The sequence below is a fragment of the Mobula hypostoma genome, chromosome 6 (genome assembly GCF_963921235.1).
Source record: "Mobula hypostoma chromosome 6, sMobHyp1.1, whole genome shotgun sequence".
Taxonomy (NCBI): Eukaryota; Metazoa; Chordata; class Chondrichthyes; order Myliobatiformes; family Myliobatidae; genus Mobula; species Mobula hypostoma.
Window position 1 is genome coordinate 165587648 of NC_086102.1, and position 26424 is coordinate 165614071.

The window sequence follows — 26424 nt, forward strand, 5'->3', positions numbered from 1 at the left end:
CATGGGTGACTTGAAGGTGGTGAGTAGTTGGATGAGCAGCTGGTGCATTCACAAGTCCTGTTTATGCGACCCCTGACGCAAGGCAAACAGTCTTTGAAGAGTATTGATAATGGCTGTGCTCACCCATCTTGTAAAGACACTGCCCAAAGGAAGGCAATGGCAAATCACCTCTGTAGAAAAAAAAATTGCCAAGAACAATCATGATGATGAAAGTTTGTAGACTTGATCATGCTGACTAGCATGTTGGGAAGTGCATTAGGCTATGAAATGCTATTGAGCATCAGATGTGTACAGACTGGACAAGTTTGATGGGCTTTGGTGCTAGCAAATTTTACCTTGATGATGCAGAACATGTCATATGATAAGGGGATTGGGGGGGATCAAATCTTCAGCAGCTGGAAGGAGCTCCTTATCTGCTTTGTTTAATCATTACTAATTTAGTTGCAATAAGAAATTTTTGAAGATTTTTGACATATAGCACCACTTTAAGGGGAGAAATGGTTGACATTTTATAAGAACTACTGGGAGACATTGAACTGGAGCCACTGCCTATCTTTTGAGGTTATGCTTTAGCAAACCGAGCCATCTGTTGGTGAACAGAATACTGGAGTGCTGTGTTGCTCTGCCAGTTTCTGCAAGCTCAGGTACTCAGAATTATATTAGCAACAGTACGTACTTATTCAATTTTGTTGGGGGATGGGGGAAAGACCTACCAAAGGAAAGCATAACGGTGGGTTCTCTGGCACCGTGTCTGGCTCTATGACTCTGAAGGGAAGTGGGAAGACGAGACATGCAGTAGTGATAGAGAATTCCATAGAGGAGCAAACAGGAGGTTCTGTGGATGTGAAAGAAACACCCAGGTGGTATGTTGCCTCCCAGGTGCCAGGGTTAGAAATGTCTTGGATTGGGTCCACATTATTCTAAAGGGAGAGACTAAGCTGCCAGAAGTCGTGATAAATATTGGTACCAACAACATAGGTAGGAAAAGGGATGAGGTCCTGGAGAGAGAATATAGGGAGCTGGGTAAAAAACTGAAAAGTAGGACATTTAGGGTAGTAGTCTGCCTGTGCCTCATGCCAGTGAGGATAAGAATAGGATGATTTGACAGATGAAATGTGTGGCTGAGGACCTACTGCAGGTTTCAGATTTGTGAATCATTGGGGTTTCTTCTGGGGAATGTATGACCTGTACAAAAAGGACTGGTTTTACCTGAATCCAAGTGGGACTGATCATCTTGGGGCAGGTTTGCCAGAGCCTCTGGGGAAGGTTTTAACTTATTTTGGCAGGGGGATGAGAACCAGCGTGATAGGGCTGAGGATGGAGCAGTTGCTATGCAGGTAGATACAGTGTGTAGTGAGACTGTAAAAAAAAAGGGCAGGCAGATGTTAGGGCAAGATTGCAGTCAGTGGGCCGAGATGAAGTCTAACATGAGGGTAAAATGAAAAGGGTGGTGGATTCAGGACTGAAGGCGTTATATTTGAATGCATGCAGTATACGGTAGATGATCTTTGGTAGTGCACTTAGAGATTGGCAGGCATTGTGGGCATCACTGAGTTGTGGCTGAAAGAAGATTATAGTTGGGAGCTTAACATCCAAGGATACACATTGCATTAAATTAACAGGCAGATAGGCAGAGAGGTTGGGTTGGCTCTGTTGGTAAATAATGAAATCAAATCCTTTAAAATAGGTGATATACAATCAGAAAATGTAGAATCCTTGCAGGTTGAGTTAAGAAACTGCAAGGGTTAAAAAGACCCTGATGGGAGCTATATACAGACCTACAAACAATAGCCAGGATGGGGGATATAAAGTATAACAGGAGATAGAAAAGGCATATAAAAAGGACAATGTTACAATACCCATAGGGGATTTCAATGTGCAGGTAGACTGGGAAAATCAGGTTGCTGCTAGATCACAATAGAAGGAATTTATAGAATGTCTATGAGCTGGCTTTTTTTAGAACAACCTGTGAATGAGCCCACTAGGGCAAAGGCATTTCTGGATTGGGTGTTGTGTAGTAAACTGAATTTGATTAGGGAGCTTAAGGTAAAGAAAATCTTAGGAGACAGTGATATGATAGAATTCACCCTGCAGTTTGAGAGAGAGAAGGTAAAGTCAGATGTCTCGCTATGAAAGTAGAGAAAAGGAAATTACAGAGGGATGAGAGATGAGCTGGCCAAAGTTGATTGGAAGAGGACAATAGCAGGGATGATGCCAAATGTCTGGAGTTTTTGGGAGGAACCCAGAAGGCCCAGGATAGATACAACCCAAAGAAGAAGTAGTATTCTAAAGGGAAGAAGAGGCAACTGTGGATGACAAAGGAAGTCAGAGACAGCATAAAGCAAAAGAAAAGCCATATAATACAGCAAAAGTTAGGGCCTGTACTCACTGGAGTTTAGAAGAATGAAGAAGCATCTCATTGAAACCCATCAAATATTGAAAGGCCCAGACAGAGTGGTCATGGAGATGATTTTTCCAATAGTGGGGGAGTCTAGGACCAGAGGGCACAGCTTCAAAATACTGTACCAGGATGTACCGTTAGAACAGAGGTGAGGAGACTTTTTTTTTAGCCATCTGTGAATCTGTGAAATTGATTTCAACAGACAGCTGTGGAGGCCAAACTATTGGATATCTTTAAAGTGGAGCTTCGTAGGCTCTTGATTAGTAAGGGCATCAAGGGTTACAGGGAAAAGGTAGAAGAATAGGGTTGAGAGAGATAATAGATTAGCCATGGTGGAATTGTGGAGCAGACTTGATGGGCTGAATGGCATAATTTTGTTCCTATGTCTGATGGACTTAATATTTCCCGTTTTACTGATTATTTTGTGCATATCGGTGGGCCTAAGTTTCTTGTCATTGTTACACGTTTGGTGATCAAGCAATAGAATCCTTACCATGCAGATAAATACCTGCATTTGTTTTGAACCATACTTTGTTGTGATCACAAAAGAAAAATCTATTTTAAGTATTGTTCAGATAATATCCATATTTTTGAAGTACAATGTCCTACTATTAAAGTAGAAGATTCTTCATTTCTAGCTAAAGTCCAAGGTTGACGTTGTAGCATTAAGTTTCCCACATGCAGTTTTTCTTTTGCTTTGGCTGCTCAAAGGCTCAATAGATGACTGGGAGTTGTCTTGCAAGTAAAGCACTTTATGGAATAACTAATATGACATGTAGTGTATTGTATCCAATCTTTTTGAGTAGTCAAATATAATTAATTTTATTGCAGATTGCTCAGCTAAATGTGCTTATAAACATGCTACTGGGAGAGCTCACCCATAGTGATCGCCAGAAGATTATGACAATCTGTACAATTGATGTACATGCCAGAGATGTTGTAGCAAATCTCATAACACAGAAGGTAATTTGTTTTAGCAATTATCCTAATGCATTCTTAAAAGCATAAAATAAACATAATTTTCCTGGTTGTTCAGTTCCTTCTGAAAAGAAATGACATTGTTTTGATTCAGTCAGGTGCCTTTTCTATTGATATGTTGCTTATTATATTTACTAGCTAAAGTCCAAGATTGACTTTGTAATATTAAGTCTGCATTATTATCACGTACAAATGCAGGTTTCATATCTATTCTTTATATTTCTCTGGCAGTCAGTGCTGAAGGAACTGTGACTTAACTGAATTATTCTTTAGAATACACAACAACTTATTAGCTCAATCTCTCATAACCACACCAGAAATTTAATGCAATGATTCTGAATTTCTATTCTGAATAATTGAAATATATTAACCATTTTCAACCTATTAATGAGGAGGAGGGAATGTAGGAATTAGTGCTGCTGAGTTTAGAAGGAGCTTGGGAAACAGAACTGTGGTAAGTTTAAAAAAAAGGACTTGGTTTAAACAAAGAACCAGGGAATTAAAATTCCCTCAGGACAAGTAAAGAAGCAGCATGGTAGCGTAGTGGTCAGCACGACGCTTTACTATGGACCCGGGCTCAATTCCCATGCCGTCTGCAAGGAGTTTGTACGTTCTCCCCATGACCACATGGGTTTCCTCTGGGTGCTCCAGTTTCCTTGTTTCCTCCCATATTCCAAAGACGTACCAGTTAATAGGTGAATTGGTCATTGTAAATTGTCCAGTGATTAGGCGCTGATTAAATTGAGGGATTGTTGGGCAGCATGGCTCAAAGGGCCAGAAGGCCCTGTTCTGCGCTGTATCTCGATTCAAAATAAATAAATAATCCACAAATAAATTAATTGCAATATATTTTTTCTATTATTTGGTTTATGTTATGTCATCTTATGTCACCTCTGCTTACGAAATATACAAACTATGTAATGTGGGAACTCTAGGTTGCTGTCTGTATCCTGGACAACCACAGGTGCAAGAACTGTCATCAGTTGGAGCACCCTAATCTTGTACTTTGGAGCCTGAGCACAACTTTGATCCATCCATGATCTCAAGACTTTACTTTCATAGAGGAGAAATATTCAACATCATGGCTGGATGACTTGTCAACCACTGCAAGTTCCTGTGTAATGACACCAAAACTAGCTCTACCCCAGTACAGGATCTTGAATCAGTTGTATCCTTCTCCATAGGTATTTTAAAACTGATGGAATTATGTTCACTGGATCCAAAGTGCTTGCCACAGACATTTTCTCAGGAGGTGGTCCACTGCTGCACGCTCTTTAGTAGCTCCCTCTATATATTGATAAAGGATGCTTTCTTGGACATTCACAAATTTCACTCCTTCCAAGCCTTTCGTAACTTGGTTGGCCCAGACAATATTAGGGAATTTAAGGTCTCCCACTAATACTTCCCTGTTATAGAACAAAGATCAGTACAGCACAGTGCAGCCATTTGGCTGACCATTCAACCCACTTCAACATCAATCTCACCCTCCCCTCCCACATGGCCCTTCATTTTTCATTCATCCATGCACCCGTCTAAGAATCTCTGAAATATCTCTCGCATATCTGCTTCTGGTGGTGTGTTCCATGCACTACCACTCCAGGGAAAAATACCTTCCTCAGACATCCCTCCCATACTTCTCTCCAATCAACTTAAAACTATGCCATCTCATATTAACCATTGCCAGCCAGCCTAAGAAAATGTGCTGGTTGTCACCTCTCATCCTTCTTCGCCCCAAAGAGGAAAAGCCCTAGCTCAGTCAGCCTTTCCTTATCAGACATGCTCTTGGCTCTGGGTAGGTCTTTTCTGCACCCTCTAAAGCTTTTCACATCCTTCTTGCAGTGAAGTGACCAGAACTGAACACTATGTTATAGTTACAACTAGCTGCAACTTCTCTATATATCAGCACCTCCAGTTCCCATTAATGATTGGGGGGGGGAAGGGGGCTGTAACTCATTCTCATCAGAGTGACCATCCCCTTCTTTTCTAAGTTCTACCCATATGGCCTAACTGGATGATATCTTAAGAATATTCTCTTTGATGACCATTGTTATGTCAACTTTCATCACGGAAATGTTTCCCCCACTCCTTTCTTGTACTGCTGCCTCACTTCTAACAACTGTATCCTGGAACACTTGGCTGCCAGCCCTGCCCTTCCCTGAGCCATGTTTCTGTAATGGCTATTATATCTATAAGAAATAGGAGCAGGAGTCGGCCATCTGGTCCGTCAAGCCTGCTCTGCCATTCAATAAGATTATGGCTGATCTGGCCATGGACTCATCTCCACCTACCTGCCTTTTCCCCATTACCCTTAATTCCCCTACTATGCAAAAATCTATCCAAACTTGTCTAAATATATTTATTGAGGTAGCCTCCACTGCTTCATTGGGCAGAGAATTCCACAGATTCACCACTCTCTGGGAAAAGCAGTTCCTCCTCATCTCCCTCCTAAATCTACTCCCCCAAATCTTGAGGCTGTCCCCTAGTTCTAGTTTCACCTACCAGTGGAAACAACTTTCCTGCCTCTATCTTATCTATCCCTTTCATATTTTTATATGTTTCTAAAAGATCTATTCTTCTGAATAACAGCGAGTACAGTTCCAGGCGACTCAATCTCTCCTCACTGTCTAACTCCCTCATCTCTGGAATCAACCTGGTGAACTCTCTCTGCACCGCCTCCAAAGCCAGTATATCCTTCCTCAAGTAAGGAGACCAGATTCTCCAGATCCAGCCTCACCAGTTCCCTATTCAATTGTAGCATATCCTCCCTGCTCTTAAATTCAGTCCCTCTAGCAATGAACGACAACATTCAATTTGCCTCCTTGATAGCCCGCTGCACCTGAAAACCAGCCTTTCGTGATTCATGCACAAGCACCCCCAAGTCCCTCTGTACAGCAGCATGCTGCAATTTTTTTACCTTTTAAATAACAATCTAGTCTTTAATTTTTCCTTCCAAAGTGGATGACCTTGCACTTACCAACATTGTACTCCATCTGCCAGACCCTTGCCCACTCACTTAACCTATCTATATCTCTCTGCAGACTCTCTGTATCTTCTGCACAATTTGCTTTTCCACTCAATTTAGTATCTTCAGCAAACCTATATAGACTACACTCGGTCCCCTCTTCCAGATTGTTAATGTATATTGTGAACAGTTGTGGGCCCAGCACTGATCCCTGTGGCACACCGCTTCCAGTCCATAGAACCAATTTACGCCCTCAATTCATCCGCCTTGCCTATCAAGCCTCTTGTATTGTCAATACGGTTTAAACCAGTGGTCTCTCCTCACGCTTTACTGTGCTCCTGACAAATAAATTTGCTCTCATTGGCTATGGTATTATCCCACAAATTTTCATCAGCCACTCTACAGCTCAGGAACCTTCACTCAAGTTTAAACCCTCCAGAGTCGTTCTAACAAATCTCCAGTTGAGGATATTGGCACCCGTCCAGTTCATTGGAATCCATCTCTCTTACACAGATCAATTGTACTCCAGAAGAGAACTCACTAAACTTGAACTTGAACCTCTACCCCCTGCACCAGCTCTTTAACCAATGCTTCATGGGAGTCGTCTTCCTATCTCGGATCTCTTTAGCACATGGCATCAGGAGAAATCCAGAGATTACTATCCTTTGGCTCTTGCTTTTTGAAATTTTCCCCTAAATCCCTAAATTCACGGTGCAGGACAAATCCCTCTTCCTATCGATGCCATTGATCTCCACATGCATCGTGACTCTGGCTGCTCACACTCCCCCTTGAGATTGTACTGCAGACCCTGGCACCCGGCAGGGACATACAATTCTAGAGTCTGTTTTGTAGCCGTGGAATCTCTGGTCTGTCTTCCTAACTATTGAATCTTCTACCACTATTGCCCTGCCTGTTCTCTCCCTTTCCCACTTAGCCTCAGTACCCTCAGCCTGGGGGTTACTCCAGCTGTGCCCAGAAAGACTGTCTCCTCCAGAAATATCTAAAGCAAGGGTTCCCAACCTGGGGTCCATGGACCCCTTGCTTAATGATATTGGCCCATGGCATAAAAAGGTTGGGAACCCCTGATCTAAAAGGATATATCTAAAGGCTGCTGAGGGAAATGGCCACAGGAAGATTTGTCCCTCTCCTTTCCCCTTGCTTCTCTGGGCAGACACACAACTATCGCAGCCTGCACCTTGGATGTGACCACTGCACCAAAGCTCTTGTCTTTGATGCCTTGAGCATCCCGGATTATCTTAAGTACGTCCAACTCCATCTCAAGCTCCTTCACATGGCCAGCCTGGAGTTACAGCTTTACGTACTCCCTGATCTCCCACATCCAGCAGGGTGAGCATGTCACTGCCTGAACCAGTTACTCTAATAGGGTGAGTAGCTCGAAGGAAAACCTTGTCTGTACCCACCTATTCAACCTCCTCCCACAAAGCCTTCTGAGCCAAAGCTTCAGTATTGTACTCAACCACACACAGGGTTGTCTCATGATGAAATGTTAGATTGGTTCATATGTACTGTACACATGAAGGTTCCAGTTACGAGGGACTGTATTTATGTGGATCAAAAGGATTAGCTGGGGTTGTTCATGGTAAAATGACAAAGATTGTGAAGAGATCCGACAGAACTACTTGGAATCATGAATGTTACACAGATTTGATAGGGAAACCATTCACAGTGGCATAGGAGTCAAGACCCGGATATTCAGAGATGATGGGCAAAAAGGAAAAGCCTAAACCAGCCTGAGGAGAACTTTTTCTTGCACTGAGAGTGTCTGGATTGCACTGCCAGTGATAACAGTAGTGGCTAATTTAATGTCAGCGATCAAAAAAGAGCTGCAAAGATATCTAAACAAAAAAGGAACCAGTCTAAAGAGCTTTGGGATAAAGACATCTATCAGGATGCTATTGCATTGACCTCATACAGATCTAACTGTTGATTGTCATCTTCTCTTGGCTGTAACCATCGATTCGGTAGTAATTGTCACATGTAGGACTACAGAATAATAGATTGTTCTCAGTAAACAGTGTATGCATTATATAAGGTGATAAGTAAATAACAAAATATTTCTACTATACATACCTGGTTCTAACTTATATATTTTTGCTTGATCTATGTTCCAAGAACTTTTAAAAACAAGATCCATTCTGTTTAATGTTAGAAATCTTGAGCAACACACACAAAACATTGGAGGATCACAGCCAGTCAGGCAGCTTCAGAAGGGGAAATAGACTGGAGGAGAGTATTAAGGGGAAATAACTGTTTATTCCCCTCCATAAATGCTGCTGAGTTCAGGCAACATTGGTGTGGGTTACCCCAAAATATTAAGTGCAAATTCTTAAAACCCCAAGCGATTATGGTGTTAATTTGAATATGTTTTTTTCTACAGTGATCATTGTAGAAGATAACTTGTATTCTGCTTGTAAATTTTGATAATATCAGCAGGAGCAATAAAATGAAAATGAAATTGCAGTTTTGTAGCCATATATCTCTATATTCTGTTATCATATTTCTCCCAGATTTATTTAAATCTACACTGTGCACAGTCTATCCCTCGTTCTCCTGTGAGAGGGTGGTGTAGGTTTTGGTCCATTCTAACTTCACTTTCTGAAGGGTTCCAATCTCTGGGTTAAGTCATGTAGTAATTGATTAAGTTTCTAAGTTCCTTCTTCACATTTGACAGTGCAGACTTTTTGTTCAATCCAGCTGAATTTTGATAGGATAAATTGATTTGGAAATATAACTAAAAAAAAGAAAAACTTATCAAAGAAATGGTATATCATTCAATTATTTTTCAAGAAATATGTACATTATAGGCTTTGCTGTATCTTCCAGTTTGCCACTATAAGTACCAGAGTGCCCATGTGTTGTAATAACATCGACACTTCAATGGCAAAATATTGAATGGTACTGAGTGGGTGAAATTTAAACTGTGTCTTGTGGAACAATAGAGGCTCTTGACACAACATGTTTACTTTTGGTCCTTTAAGATTATCACGTGTGAGGCTTGGCTCACTGATAGCACTCTAGCCTGAATTTGAAAACTTAGGCCACTTCTCAGTTGGAGACACGGAAGACGCTGGCAGTATGCCTGAAGTTCCAGGGTGTCAAGGGGCAGAAAAGAGCACAATTGGTATCTCTCGGGAAAAGGTGCTTGGGAAGCTGAAAGGTCTGAAGGCGGATAAGTTTTCTGGACCTCGTGTTCTGAAAGACATGTCTGAGAAGGTTGTGGAGGCACTGGAAATGATCTAGATTCTGGGTTCCGGAGGAACGGAAAATTACAAATGTCACTCCACTCCTTGAGAAGGGAGGGAGGCAGAAGAAAGAAAATTATAGACCAGTTAGCCTGACCTCAGTGGTTGGGAAGATGTTGGAGTTGATTGTTTAAGGATAAGGTCTCGGGGTACTTGGAGACGTACGTTAAATAAGCCAAAGTCAGCACGGTTTCCCTAAGGGAAAATGTTACCTAACAAACAACAGGAATTCTGCAGATGCTGGAAATTCAAGCAACACACATAAAGGTTGCTGGTGAATGTATGTTACCTGACAAATTTGTTGGAACTCTTTGAGGAAATAACAAGCAGGGTAAACAAAGGAGAATTGGTGGATGTTTTCTACTTGGATTTTCAAAAGTTCTTTGACAAGGTGCTGCGCATGAGGCTGCTTAAGAAAATAAAAGCCCATGGTATTACAGGAAAGATACCACCATGGATAGAGGATTGGCTGATTAGCAGGATGGAAAGTGTGGGAATAAATGAAGCCTTTTCTGGTTGGCTGCCGGTGACGTCTTGCAGGGGTCAGTGATTCTTTCTATGTTTCATGCTAATGACATGGAATTGATGGCTTTGTGGCCACGTTTGCGAACCATACGAAGATTGGTGAGGGGGCAGGTAGTGTTGAGGAAGGTGGGAGTCCAGAAGGGCTTGGACAGATTGGGAGAATGGACAAAGAAGTGGCAGATAGAATAGTCTCGGGAAGTGTATGGTCATGCACTTTGGTAAAAGGAATAAAAGCATAGACTATTTTCTAAACGGGAAGAAAATTTTTAAAAATCTGAGGTACAAAGATACTTGGGAGTCGTTGTGCAGGATTCCCTAAAAGATAACTTGCAGCTTGAGTCAGTGGTGAGGAAGGCAAATGCAAAGATACCATTCATTTTGAGAGGACCAGAATATAAAAGCAAGGATGTAATGCTGAGGCTTTATAAAGCACTGGTAAGGCCTCACGGAGCATTGTGAGCAGTTTTGAGCCCCTTATCTAAGAAAGGATGTGCTGACAGTGGAGAGGATTCACAGTAGGTTCACAAATATTATTCCAGGAATGAAAGTGTTATCGTCTGAGGCGTATTTGATGTCTCTGGGCCTGAATTCACAAGAATTTAGAAGCGGGGGGGATCTCATTGAAATCTATTGAATTTTGAAAGGACTGGATAGAGTGGATGTAGAGATGATATTGCTTACGGTGCGGGAGTATGGGATCAGAGGGCACTGCCTCAGAATAGAAACATTCATTTAGGATGGAGATGAAGAGGAATTTCTTTAGCCTGAGGGTAGTGAATCTCCAGAATTTGTTGCCACAGACAGCTGTAGAGGCCAGGTTATTGGGTGTATTTAAGGCAGAGGCTGATAGATTCTTCATTAGTCAGGGCATGAAAGGTTACAGTGACAAGGCAGGAGAATAGGTTTGAGATGGAAAATGGATAAAATGGCGGAGCAGACTTGATGGGCCGAATGGCCTAATTCTGCTGCTATATCTTATGGTCTTGTAGTGCTCTGGGTCAACATCCCTGGCAACAGTAAAGAAATACACTTTTCTCTATAAGTTGTTGAACTATTTCTCAATGCATTCCATCATGCATACACATAAAGTAAAATTCTGCCTCACTATTTCAATAATAAGAGAGTCTTTGATACTCTGACCAATGCTTATCCTGCAACCACCTTCAACCATCATGAATGAAAAGCAGATTGTTTTGTTATGTTTTGCCAGCTGGTGCTGTGTGTAAATTGACTAGTGCCTTCTTCCCACATGTGAACAGTGACTACACTTTAGATTGTAGAATATACAACATTTCAGTTGTTAATGTTACATTGTGAAGTTAGGGGCAATTTCCAGTTCACTTCTCAAATTATAAGCTCTGGCCTGGACTTTGTTGGAAAATTCTGACAGTTTCTAAAATCAAACTGCCGATATTTCTCAGCATGTGCAAGTGAATGTTGAGACTCTACTAGAAAGAAGTCATCTCAAACTTAGCGGCTGCACTCTGCTGTTGGACTCTCCAGCAGCCCTGCCCTACACCACTGCATTAGCTCACTCAAGATCCTGCTCCTGCTGATCAAAGCCAAGTTGTGTGGCTTTAAGAGAGCTGAGACTGGTTCATGTACAGTGAATGGTGGGCCATTGGCAATAAAATCCAGGTCAATGTTCCTTTGAGAAGGTAAATGTTTTTTAATTCACTTGTTTTAATTTTACAGTATACTTTTTTCCTAAACCTAAGTAGCCATTGCAGTTCTAATTTGATAAAGTTGTTGGTTGATTTTAAACCTAACAAAAGTATTATGGTTAATGCACTGTTAATGATTATAGGTCAATAACAGTCAGGCTTTTACCTGGCTCTCGCAATTGCGACACAGATGGAACGATGAACAGAAACATTGCTTTGTTGATATCTGTGATGCCCATTTCCAATACTCATATGAGTACCTTGGTATCACACTTTGCTTGGTAATTACCCCTCTGACTGACAGGTGAGTGTTATCAAATTTATTTTTTTATCTGGGGTTTAGTATGGAGTAGGCTTTTCCAGCCCTTTGAGCCACGTTACCCAGTAATCCCCCAATTTAGTCACGGGACAATATACGACGACCAATTAACCTACCAACCGGTACGTATTTGGACTGCGTGAGGAAACTGGAACACACGGTCACGGGGGGAACGTACAGACTCCTTACAGGCAGCAGCGGGAATTGAACCCGGGTCGCTGGTACTGTAAAGCGTTGTGCTAAACACTACACTAGCGTGCCATCTTTTTACTTTACTAGCTACTGTCAGAATTTTAGTATTTGATCCTCCTTTTGTTAAAGCAAATCAAGAAATCAAAAACTTGAAATAATTTCTGCTATTAATTTTGGATTTTTATTTTAATACCAATGAAATCAGAATCAGGTTTATTATCACCGGCATGTGCTGTGAAATTTGTTAACTTAGCAGCAGCAGTTCAATGCAATACATGATAATATAGAAAGGAAAAAAAATAAGTAAATCAGTAACAGCAGATATATAAAGTGAATAGATTAAACTAGTGCAAAAACAGAAATAGTATATATTAAAAAAGTGAGGTAGTGTTCATGGGTTCAATGTCCATTTAGGAATCGGATGGCAGAGGGGGAAAAAGCTGTTCCTGAACCACAGTGTGTGCCTTCAGACTTCTGTACCTACTTCTTGACAGTAACAATGAGAAGAGGCCGTGTCCTGGGTGATGGACGTCAGCTTTCTGAGGCGCTGCTCCTTGAAGATGAATTGGGTACTGGTATCCAAGATGGATCTGACTAACTTTACAACTTTCTGTAGCTTCCTTCGGTCCTGTGCAGTGCCCTCCCTCCATACCAGATAACAGACAGCGATGTAGCCAGTGAAAATGTTCTCAAGAGTACATCTATAGAAGTTTCCAAGTATTTTAGTTGACAAACCAAATTTTTTCAACTCCTAATGAGATATAGCTGCCATCTTGCTTTCTTTCTTTATTGCTGTGTTGATATGTTGGGACCAGGTTAGGTCCTCAGAGACCTTGACACCCAGCAACTTGAAACTGCTCACTCTCTTCACTTCTGATCGATTGTCTCGTGCTCCCTCGTCTTATTTTTTCCTGAAGTTTACAATCAGCTCTTTCGTCTTACTGACATTGAGTACAAGGTTATTGCTGTGACACCTTGTTTCCATCTGAGATTGCATCTGCCATAAACCTATTGTGGCGATAGGCAAATTACAGTGGGTCCAGGTCCTTGGTGAGGCGGGAACTCATCCTAGCCATGACCAACCTCTCAAAGTATTTCATCACCATTGATGTGAGTGCCACTGAACGTTCGTCATTAAGACAGCTCATACTACTCTTCACTGGTATAATTGTTGCCTTTTTGAAGCAGTTGGGAACTTCCGACCATAGCAGTGAGAGATTGAAAATGTCCTTGAATACTCCTGCCAGTTGGTTGGCACAAGTTTTCAGAGCCTTACCAGGTGCTCCATTGGGGCCTGCTGCCATGTGAGTGTTCACCCTCCTTAAAGATAGCCTGACCTCCGTCTCTGAGACAGAGATCACAGGGTCACCGGGTCACCAGAAATCGGGATTGTTGTACTGTGTAGCATCAGCCCATTTGCAAAATTTACAGATTTCAAATAAAAATTAAGAAAGATAAGTAAAAGATGAAAATCCCTTCACAAACGAGAAAATCTGCAGATGATGGAAATCCGAGCAACACACACAAAATGCTGGAGGAACTCAGTAGGCCAGGCAGCATCTATGGAAAAAAAGTACAGTTGATGTTTTAGGCCAAGACCCTTTGGCAGGACTGAAAATCCTTTATTGTTTCCTCACATCTTATCAGATGTTTTGAGATTTGGCATACTCTGGCCCTACCTGTGTTAGCCAGTATAATTCTGTCATTTAGAATCTGTCTGGAAGAAAATATTTACAGGGCTTTAATGAAGTGAATCTGGGAATATGAAGTCGCATCTATTCACTGGACTGTGATTTCAAAAGCTCTTTTTGCATTTTAAAATATTCTATCCAAATTGGCTGATGCTGTTTTGGATATTACTATCTACCAAAGACAGGAATTTAAGTAGAGTAGGAACATAATGATGCCAGATACTTATAAATAGTTATGTAACCCTTACCTCGGGGCAGGATTCCATACTAAGAAGATAGAATTCTTAAGTAGTTTATGATATGACAGTATTAATTTTTACATTTCTATTGCATAAAAGGGATTTGTTTGCATTTAATTCTTTAGTATCTGTTTAGAAGCTTCACAAAGTTTCTCATGAGAAAATCACAGCCCCAAGGCTGTGTGCTGAGCCTAGTGCTGTACACTCTGCTCTCAGAAGACAGCACGGCCAAACACCCGAGCAACCACATTGACAGGTTCACCAATGACACGACAGCAGTGGGGCTCATCACCAACAATAATAAGATGGCCCACAGAGAGGAGGTGGAAAAGTCTGAGGCCTGGTGCCAGGCGAATAATCTCTTCCTCCGTGTCAACAAGACAAAAGGAGATGGTTATCGATTTCAGGAAAACTCACATCACTCACACCAGTGGCACAGCAGTGGAAACTGCAAGCAGTTTCAAATTCCTGAGAGTGCACATCTCGCACAACTTTCAGGGTCCCAGAGCACGTATTCCACAGTCAAGAAACCTTAGCAACACCTCCACTTTCTGAGGAGACTGAAGAGAGCTAGACTATGCACATCAATACTCACAAGCTTTTACAGATGCACAGTCGGGAGCATCTTAGAATGCTGCTTCACCCTATGGCTCAGAAACTGCACTGCAGCCAACAGGACGTTAGTTAAAACTGCCCAGCCCATTACCACACCAGCCTACCCGTCCTCAAGGACATATATACTGAAAGGTGCCAGAAATGGGCCAGCAATACCACTGTCGCTGCTCATGGAAGGTTTGTCTCACTCACACCAGGGAAGAGGCTACACAGCGTCCACGTCAGGACCTCCAGACTTAAAATCAGTTATTTTTTCCTGAGCCATCAGGCTGAATAATAATTCCGGCTGTTAAGCTACCCCACCAAGTTCCCCACCAGCACTACTTTATCATTTACTGTATTACATTGTACTGCAGCTACAAAGTCAACACATTTCACAACATATGCTGCTGTAATTAAACTTGATTCTGAGTTATCTTATGTACAGATACTCCTGTACCTAGCGTCACTCTATGTAGATATGATCACTCTGTATATGTAAGCTAATCTTGTGAATTTATTTTATGGTGTTATTTATACTTATTATGTTTTTTATGCTACATTGGATCTGGAGTAACAATTATTTTGTTCTCCTTTACATTTGTGTACTGCAAAATGACAATAACCAATCTTGAATCTTGAGAGCTTTTCACAATCCCAATTTCCTCAGAATTGCTGATGCATTTCCACCCTAATTTTTGCTGTGAGGGTAAGCTTGCAAACAAATCTTTGATTATACCAATTCTGGATTACAGTAGAAGAGTGGGAGCAACTTTTAAGATTTTGTCCTGACAGTAGACCAGGGTAATTCTTATACTTAATATATGCATCTTTACAATTGAGTATAATCAAATTTTCCAGAGTGCCTAAATGCTATTTGCTAACATAAAAGTAGCTAGAGAGTGCGTGTTTACCCGATTTTCTAATGGCATCTACTTTGCTCAACAAACAACAACTCACGTTCCCTAAATAAATCAATGTTTAAACAAACTGAGTTCATCAAGCATTTAGTAAAAAGCCATGTAATTTCTTATACCACTCTCAGCTTTATGTAAAGGACACAATTTAAGTACTAATTCTTATGTCTTCTCTTGACTGAGTCTTCCCTATTTTAAAAAAAACAAGATTCATGATTTCTTTTTGAGAACCGTCAAGGATTGAAAGTCTCTCTTGAATTTCAGTGACCAGCATAGCCCATTGAAGTTGCTGTCATCAGGCTAGAACTTTACATCCTTGGAACAGGGTCCTCTGATTTGTACACTCCTGTGACATCAGAACACTCATCTTTGTGTCCACTCCTTAGATATTGTTTTTAATGGTTCTACAGGTGTTATATTACCTTGACTCAATCTTTACACTTGACCATGAGTGGCGCACCGTCAGGACCTGCTGGAACTGGTAAAACAGAGACTACTAAAGACCTGGGACGTTCTCGGGGCATAATGGTGTATGTTTTCAACTGCTCTGAGCAGATGGATTATAAGGTAACAGTACATTGAAATCCTGTGCCTGGCTGCAGAATGATTATGACTTGCAAATCTAGAAATGGTAATGAACTTGATATTTAAATACACAGAGTGAAATTTGTTGGAAAGCATCTCCTAATCCTAATTAGAGTGCTGCAATCAATTTGACCAAATCAGTGAGGAGAAATCACTCAAATTTCCATTATTCAGTGATGCTTGCTGTAAACACACTTGTGGGCACTGGCTGATGACTTCAGCTAAAGACTGTCAGGCTTGAATGTAGTAATGTTTCCCAGTAGTTAAACTGCCAGTTAGCACTGATAGTCAAGGTCATGTCTATCAAAACCTCAGTAATAGAACTTTGGGGAAATCTGGGCAAGGGGGGAAATGACGATCTATTCATGTCACTAATTTATCGTGCACTTAGTTAATAATAACTAGGCAAGTGGCTTGCCTTATTCAACCGCACTGTATTTTATTTACTGTATTTTTTCAGAATATACACCAAATGTCAATGAAAAAGTATTCATTGCGAGGTTTACATTCTGGGTGGTCTATGTCCAACAATATTTTAGGTCTACAAAGACCTGCCTCAATTCAAGATCACTTGCCATCATCTTCTGAAGGCCACGTGAGGATGGGCAATAAGTGGTGGTCCTGCTTTTGTAAAGGAATGAAAATTCAACTTTGAGCTATTGACATTAAAGACCAGTCAAAATGGCCTTGGTTGACTTTATAAAAAGAATAAATGGAACTACTATATTGATTCTGAATATAATTATCATGAACTTAAACCTTAAAGGAATGTATTTTCCATCTTTGGAGAAGGAAATAAGGCTTATTGCTCAATGTCCATTCACATTGTACGCCATTAAAAATTCAGACCACTAATTTCTCTACTTTCTCACTCCTACCCAAGATGAAACATACTGCAATATTTACTGGTTTGTGTTTGTTTGTAATTCTTGCCTTGGTGTGAGTTTAGTTCTTTTATTGCTCCGAAGGTAAAATTAGTGGGCAATTAAATTTAATTAATGTTTCAGGACATGTTCCCTGTGCTTAAGACATTGAATCTAAATTATAAAGCTATGGAGGTGGAGTTCCTGCTTTGGGAGTGCAGAGGTTTGTAGTAAGTCACAAGTTAAGATGACAGCGACAATGTGCAGATGTAGTGATTCACCCAGGCTGAACATGGCCTTTGAAAGGCCAGCTGTCCTTTTTGTAGCCTTTCTGTTCAAGCTTGGAATGCAAAGTCACCAGGGATACCAAGAGAAGATAAGAATCTGAGCAAAAGTTTGTTGACACATATTACCAATTGGACGGTAATTTTATTATCTCTAGAATATTATTGGCATTTAACTTGTAGAGTTTATTGGTTATTAACTCCTGGAGTATGTAAATGAGAGGATTCGGAAGTGCACAAAGTTTCGACTGGACTAATAAGTGCATAAAACCAGACAATTTTGAACTATAACTTTAGAGCAGTTCACTGACAGGGGCTGAGCTGTTGTCCTTATACACAAATAAATGAAAAGTGAAAGATGAACAAGTGCAAGTCATTGGAATCCAGTTGATCATAAACAATAGATGTAATTTAGAAATTACACCCAAAACGCACCTGCAATTGGAATGTTTATACTTCAAATTCTTTCCCATGAACCAGCCAAATTGGGGAACCTTGTGGAATTAACTTTTTTCTTTTTCTTTCTTTCTTTTTAAATCTTTTTATTGAATAAGTATACAAAAAGGTAAGCCATATAGGCACTAATACACTGTTAGAATATAATGAAATTACAGAAGATATTAACACAAAAAAATACTACAAACAATGTAATTTAAACATAACGTACCAAGGTAACATAATAGTATACTAATTTTTATATATATATCAATAGAGAAAAGGAAAAAAAAAACCCCAAAAAAACCCACCGTGCAACTAACTAAAAGCAAAGCAATGGGCTAACTTGAAACCAAACAGAGTTAAAAAAACTTAAAATCACGTCCTCAATCCCGACTTCCATTAAAAACAGTAAAAAAAAACAAGAAGAGTATATATTACATTAAATGAAAATATTGAATAAAAGATCTCCAGGTCTGTTCAAATTTAAATGAGGAGTCATAAAGATTGCTTCTAATTTTCTCCAAATTCAAGCATAATATCATCTGAGAAAACCAAAAAAAGGTAGTTGGAGCATTAAGCTCTTTCCAATGTTGTAAGATACATCTTTTCGCCATTAAAGTAAGAAATGCAATCATTCTACGGGCTGAAGGGGAAAGATTACTGGAAATTTTAGGTAGTCCAAAGATAGCAGTAATAGGGTGAGGAGAGATATCTATATTCAATACCTTGGAAATAATATTAAAAATGTCTCTCCAAAAAGTTTCCAGAGTAGGGCAAGACCAAAATATATGAGTTAAAGAGGCTATCTGCCCCGGACATCTATCACAAAAAGGATTAATATGAGAATAAAAGCGTGCTAATTTATCTTTGGACATATGTGCTCTATGAACAACTTTAAATTGAATTAGGGAATGTTTAGCACAGATAGAGGAAGTATTGACTAATTGTAAAATCTGCCCCCAGTCATCCACGGAAATGATAAACCCCAATTCCCGTTCCCAATCTACCCTAATCTTATCAAATGGAGCTTTCCTAAGTTTCATAATAATATTATAAATCATAGCCGATGCACCTTTCTGACATGGATTAAGGTTAATTATAGTATCTAAAATGTATGTAGGAGGAAGCATTGGAAAGGAAGAAAGTATAGTACTTAGGAAATTTCTAACTTGTAGATATCTAAAAAAATGTATTCTTGATAAATTATATTTATTAGATAATTGTTCAAAAGACATAAGGGAACCATCTAAAAATAAATCCAAAAACCGTGAAATACCCTTAGTCTTCCAAATTTGAAAAGCACGATCCGTAAAAGAGGGAGGAAAAAATATGTTACCTAAAATAGGAATCGCTAACCCAAATTGATTAAGATCAAAAAATTTTCTGAATTGAAACCAAATACGTAAGGTATATTTAACTATCGGGTTAGACACCTGTTTAAGGTGTTTCAAATCAAAAGGAAGAGAGGAACCTAAAATAGAGCCAAGTGTATAACCCTGAACAGATTGTAATTCCAATGCTACCCATTTAGGAATGGATAGTATATCCTGGTCAAGTAACCAGAATTTCATATGTCGAATATTAATTGCCCAGTAATAAAATCTAAAGTTAGGTAATGCTAAGCCTCCATCTCTCTTAGCTTTCTGTAAACGTATTTTACCCAGTCTCGGGTTTTTATTTTGCCTAATAAATGAAGAGATTTTAGAGTCGACTTTGTCAAAAAAAGGTTTTGGAACAAAGATTGGTAATGCCTGAAATATATATAAAAATTTTGGCAAAAAAAACATCTTAACTGCATTAATACGACCAATCAAAGTTAAATATAAAGGAAACCATTTAGATGAAAGTTGAATAATATGGTCTATTAATGGTAAAAAGTTAATCTTAAATAAATCTTTGTATTTACAAGTCATTTTAATCCCAAGGTATGAAAAATAATTATTAATCAATTTAAATGGAAAGTTATGATATAAAGGAAGTTGTTTATTAATCGGGAAAAGTTCACTCTTACTAAGATTTAATTTATAACCTGAAAAAAGACCAAATTGTGCTAATAGCTCTAAAACAGCCGGGATGGATTTTTGGGGATTAGAAATATATAAAAGTAAGTCATCAGCATAGAGTGATATTTTATGGGACTTTAAGCCCCGAGTTATCCCAGTAATATTTGGAGATTCTCGAATGGCAATTGCAAGAGGTTCTAATGCAATATCAAATAATAAAGGACTAAGAGGACAACCTTGTCGAGTACCTCGAAAAAGAGGGAAAAGAGGTGAACTTAAAGAGTTAGTACAGACCGAGGCCACAGGAGAATGATATAACAGTTTAATCCAGGATATAAATTTCGAGCTAAAATTAAACATTTCAAACACCTTAAATAAATAAGGCCATTCTACTCTATCAAAAGCTTTCTCGGCATCTAAAGAGATAACACACTCAGGAACATTTTGTGAGGGAGTATAAACAATATTTAACAGTGTGCAAATATTATAAAAAGAGTAACGACCTTTAATAAAACCCGTTTGGTCTTCCGAAATAATAGAAGGAAGTACTTTTTCTAATCTATTTGCTAATAACTTAGAAAAAACTTTAGAATCAACATTTAATAAAGATATTGGTCTATAAGATGCACATTGAGCTGGATCTTTATCCTTCTTTAATATTAGAGAGATTGACGCTCTATTGAAAGATTCAGGAAGTTTACCAAGTTTTACTGAAGCCTCAAAAACCCTACAGAACCAAGGGATTAATGAAGGAGCGAAACATTTATAAAATTCTACGGTAAACCCATCAGGGCCAGGAGCTTTCCCCAAATTCATAGAGAAAATAACATTCTTAATCTCATCCGTGGTAATGGGAGTATCTAACATAGAAGACATATCCTGTGAAATCTCAGGGAAGTCTAGATTATCTAAAAAAATCATTCATATATTTAGAATCTCGAGGAGACTCTGATTGATATAAGGAAGAATAAAAATCACAGAAGGTTTGATTAATCCCCACATGATCAAGTATCAGTCGGTCATTTTGGTTATAAATCTGATTAATTTGAGATTTAGCATAATTAGACTTCAGTTGATTAGCCAACAGTTTGCCAATTTTGTCACTGTGTACATTAAATTCACTTCTTGTTTTCTTTAATTGGTTTACAATCGAGGACGAAAGTAATAAACTGTGTTCCATTTGAAGTTCAGTTCTTTGTTTATATAACTCCTCAGAAGGAGCTATAACATATTTCTTATCGATTTCCTTAATCTTGTCCACAATTACCAACTCCTCCTGCTTCAGCTTCCTCAAAGCAGCAGAATACGAGAAAATCTGACCACGAATATAAGCTTTAAAAGTATCCCAAAGAATGTTCACAGAAATATCCTCTGTATAGTTGATTGTAAAAAAAAAGATCAATCTGTTCATTCACAAAGCTAACAAAGTCCGAGTCCTGAAGCAACAGCGAATTAAAATGCCATTGTCTATTATTTTGTGTATTGGCCAGAATTTTAACAGAAAGCTTAAGTGGAGCATGATCCGAAATGGTTATAGAGTCATAATCACATTTAATCACTGAAGAAATAAGACGAGAATCAATAAAGAAATAATCAATTCTTGAATAGGAATGGTGAACATGTGAAAAAAAAGAAAAATCTTTTTCCTGAGGATGCAAAAAACGCCAAATGTCCGTCGACCCAGAATCAGAAAGGAATGAATTAATCAAAGTTACAGATTTATTAGGTAAGGTCCATAGAGGAGCCGAACGGCCCAAAGCTGGAGACAAACAGGTATTAAGATCTCCGCCCCAGATCAATGAAAACTCATTCAAATTCGGGAACTGATTAAATAATGATTTATAAAATTCTGGACAGTCCATATTAGGAGCATAGACATTAACCAAAACTACCTTTTTATTAAATAGTAGACCACTAACCAATAGAAATCTACCATTCAGATCAGAAATAATATCATGTTTTATAAAAGTAACTGAGGAGTCTATAAAAATAGAGACGCCTCGAATCTTAGCATTGGAGTTCGAATGAAACTGTTGTTCCTTCCAGAATTTAAAAAAACGTAGTCTGTCCCCCCTCCGCACATGGGTCTCTTGTAAAAATAAAATTTGTGCTTTAAGTCTCCGGAACACTTTAAAAACTTTTTTCCTTTTAATAGGATGATTAAGACCATTAGTATTCCAGGAGACAAAATTAATAATAGACTCCATAAACCCTAAAGTCAACCTGCAACAAGGAGGATTGACGATAGGCTCGACCCACGAACCCGGAAAGGGAACAGAACATACAAGAGATACCAGGAAGAAGAATGCAACCAATACTTCAATAATGTACATAGCCCAAGAAGAAGGAAACTAAAACGTGAAGCCCCTCCCACCACCCCCACCCCATGACCCCAAGGCTAAATCTAACGCAGACCAGCCCGAAAGAAGCAAGCACTAAAACTACCCCCATGACTTCCGGTATATGCTCCCTAAAATAAGTGTAAATATAAAAAAGATCAGCTGATTATAAAACAGCAAAAGAATAAAAAAAAGATAACTCAATTAAAATAAACACATAATATAACAGAGTAAAAGCCAGAAAATATAAAAAAACCGCAATAAACCCCAGACCCATGAGTAAACAAAACAAAAAAAAATGAGATTATTAACATAAACTAGTTATAAAAACATACAAAACAAAATAGATTTTAAAAAACTACAAAATTTAAGGCCACAAAGGAAATACGTAAAATGACGACTTTTTTCTTCCCTAAGATGTTCCTTTATATACGTATGTTGAAGTGTTTTATGAGTTGGAAAATACAAAACTCGTTTAGTGTTTGACAAGTTCCAGTCTGGTAATAATTAGATAATGTGACTTTCGACCATGAAGGTAAGTAGAAGGGTCCTTATTTTCTGCTTGATCCAAAATACAGAGTCATGAAGAGTTCAGCATATCCTCAGTAGTGCACTGGACTATTGCTTTAGATATTTTTAATATGCTTGTCTCGTGGAATGGAAATTGAGGCCACAGCATTTTGATTCAGAGGAAAGAGTACAATTCCCTGAGCCATCAGAACCAATATCTTGCAGCTTTTAAAATGTAGATCTCCAGATACTTAAATTATTTTCTGGCTGTTTCTGTCATTCTTCAAGTTAATCCTTTATTTGATATGTCTTAAAAATGGTCATTACTCATCAGTTCTTAATATTTATAATATCAGTCCATAGGATATATATATAAAGGCCTTGCACAAACAGGAGCATGGGGATGTTTTGATGAATTTAATCACATTTCAGTGGAAGTTCTCTCAGTCGTAGCTGTACAAGTGAAAACTATTCAAGATGCAATTAAAAACAAGAAAAAAAGGTAAGGAACATTGTGATGTGATGATGTGTTAAACAAATAATCCACTGACATTTCTGTTGTATTAACATACAATTTTGAATCAACAGATTTTATTTTCTAGGAGAGCTTATTGAGTTGAGACCTTCTGTTGGAATATTTATTACCCTAAATCCAGGATATGCAGGAAGAGCAGAACTTCCTGAAAACTTTAAAGCTCTGTTAGGTATGTTGATACTACCAAGATACTAAATATGACATGTTGACAAGTTTTGTTCCATTTCTGAAATTACGCCAATGTGATTAGACAACAGAAATGTGGTTGAGAAGGCTTTGACCTATTGCCCAATATCTCCTTTGCTATCAAACCTACAAAGATGTTCTTTGTGCCAGTGTAGGTTATAGTTATCAAGTGTGTGAGCTGTAAGGTGGGTGAATGCGACACTCCAATATCTATGAAAATCAAAAGAAGAAACTGCCACTGCTGGAAATCTGAAACTCAAAAACCAAAAAAAAAAAATCCTGGAAAAATGCTTAGCAGATCTGGCAGCAGGAAGGGGAGTCCATTTCAGCATGTGTGGCTGAATTGAAGAGATTGTCTGAGCAGTGTCAGTTCAGTAATGGGCTTAATAATGCACTGAGAGATCATTTTAGCTAGTGGAATCTCACAAGAAAATATTCAAAAGCAACTAAAGTACAACTCACATTTAAAAGAGCAGTCAGACTCGAGTGAGTTGAAGTCAGGAATGAAAGTGAACGTGAACAAAATTGAAATGTCAAAACAGAAATCAACCTGACTGAAAAAATGTGTTACCTTTGTGGCAGGGCCTCATACACACCAGACCAATGCAGGTTAAAGGTGAATATAGAGATGGGCTCTGTTTCTTGGAGATCGAATTCAAGGGGGTAACTAACCATTGAAATGCTGATGAATTATCCTGTTTACCCTTGGAAAATGAAATACCCAAAAAATTGACAAAGAAAGACACTCCTCTTGACATATTCTCCTAAAACAAATTGAAAGTCTCCCTGTTATGGTAGAGATGGCCCAAAGGGAAACCAGGAAAGACCCCATATTGTTTAGGTCTACATGGCTACCCAAAATGGCTGAAACCAGAACTGAAATTCCAGTTTCCCTTTTTTTTATTTTACCTGTATTGGGATGAACTTGTCCTTGACAGTGGTTGCCTTATGTGGGATTGAGAATTGTTGTACCATCCAAGCCGAGATCTAAAGTGTTGGAGGAGCTATATGCTGGTCCTCCTGGTGTGGTCAAAATGAAAGCATTGACTTGAAGTTTTGTCTGGTGGCCTGGGATAGATCTGCAAATCAAGCAGCTCACCATACACTGTACAGGATGCAAACATGTCCAGAAGAAGCCAGGATCAGCGCCTCTCCATCCCTGGGATTGGCCTGCATTGCCCTGGCAGAGGAGTCATGTGGATGTTGTCGGACCATTCACACAGATCTCTTGGTAGTAGTGGATGCAGCTAGTAAGTGACCAGAAGTGTTCTCAATGGCCTCCACTGCAGCCTCACACACTGGTGTATTGAGAAGTCTTTTCTCGAGGACTGGTGATCCAGAATCAGTGACAATAGATCACAGTTTGTTGTGGAACAGTTTCAGTCATTCCTGAAAATGAATGGAATAAGACATACTGCATCTACACTGTACCACCCAGCTACAAATGGCTTGGTGGAAAGGTTTGTTCCAAGTCTAAAGAACACACTGTGAGCAATGTCAGCAGAACACACTACACTAACACTGAATGAGAAACTCACCAATTTCCTCCTTGCATATCACAATGCAGCATATTCCACAACCAACAACTCACCAGCCCTGCTGTTCCTGGGCCGTCCCTTGCATTCACACTTGGATCTCCTCAAACAAGGGGGTTCGATGTTTCACTCCTGGACAAGCAGTCCCGGCGAGGGACTACAGAGGTGATCAACAGTGGGTACGTGGAAAGATTAAGGACAGAACCAGACCACTCTCCTCCACGGTGGAGATTGCGTCTGATGTCATCTGGGAACCACACAATGATCAGTTGAGGAGAGCAGAATCAATTGTTAGAGAAGAAAGGTGTCCAGAGATGTCAGAACCACTTCCTGCAGTCCCAGACTCAACTCCTACAACCAGCACAAGGAGGCCCCGGAACCTGAGATTGTCTCATAGCAACATGTCTTACTTGCCAAGCAAAGTGACCCTCCTTGTCAGGAAAGCCATTATCCCAGGAAAGAAAGAAATCCTCCACATCAATTAAATCTTCAGGCCAGAATGGGTCAATTTAACATTAACCATGCTGTGGGTGCATATGTAGTAGTTGTATTATATAGTAGGGGTCCCCAACCTTTTTTGCACTGCGGACCGGTTTCATATTGACAATATTCTTGTGGACCGGCCAACCGGGGTGGTGGGGGGGGAGGGGTGGTTGCCAATGGATAAGAGTAGCAGTCAAATACGTTGCGTTTACCCCAAAAAGACTACAATGACCATGAAGCCTTGTGTGGGCACCAGTGCGCATGCGTGACTTGCACGTGCCGATTTTTTTTTTACAAATCGTTTTTGGAGATTCTGTTCGCGCGGGGGGTGGGGGGTAGTCAATCACGACCGGAATATCGGTGATAAGTGGCTAATACACTCAATTTTGTTTCTAAAAGGGTTTATCTAACGAATTTAATATTAAACACACACCACATATTTTCCTCGCATGAATATAGTGATAAGTCAGTTATCAGGGGAGGACAGGAGAGCTTGAAGTAAGTGTTGAACGAACTTCCAGTAGAAGTGGCAGAAGCAGGTTCGATATTATCATTTAAAGTTAAATTGGATAGGTATATGGACAGGAAAGGAATGGAGGGTTATGGGCTGAGTGCAGGTCGGTGGGACGAGGTGAGAGTAGCGTGCGGCACGGACTAGAAGGGCAGAGATGGCCTGTTTCCGAGCTGTAATTGTTATATGGTTATATAACATATAACAATAGCATCATAACATTTTAAGTAACGTTTGGATGTTAAACACACAGCACATATTTTCCCCGTATGAACATATAAAATCATTGCAACACACCAATATCGCTGAATCAGTGCGAGCCCTGGGCTTGTTTCCCTGCAACAAGATGGTCCTATTGAGGGGTGATGGGAGACAGCGATACTCGAAGAGGGTTCCTTATGTCCAGT

General features: G+C 39.5%; 1 protein-coding gene across 1 annotated transcript in view; it reads left to right on the forward strand.

Moving 5' to 3' along the window:
* dnah9l (dynein, axonemal, heavy polypeptide 9 like) overlaps positions 1 to 26424 on the forward strand; it is a 317674-nt gene that overhangs the window by 93319 nt on the left and 197931 nt on the right. The window contains 5 exon segments of the mRNA XM_063052593.1: positions 3233 to 3364; positions 11937 to 12097; positions 16156 to 16312; positions 23124 to 23269; positions 23356 to 23468. Of these exon segments, the coding sequence (XP_062908663.1) occupies positions 3233 to 3364; positions 11937 to 12097; positions 16156 to 16312; positions 23124 to 23269; positions 23356 to 23468 (709 nt within the window).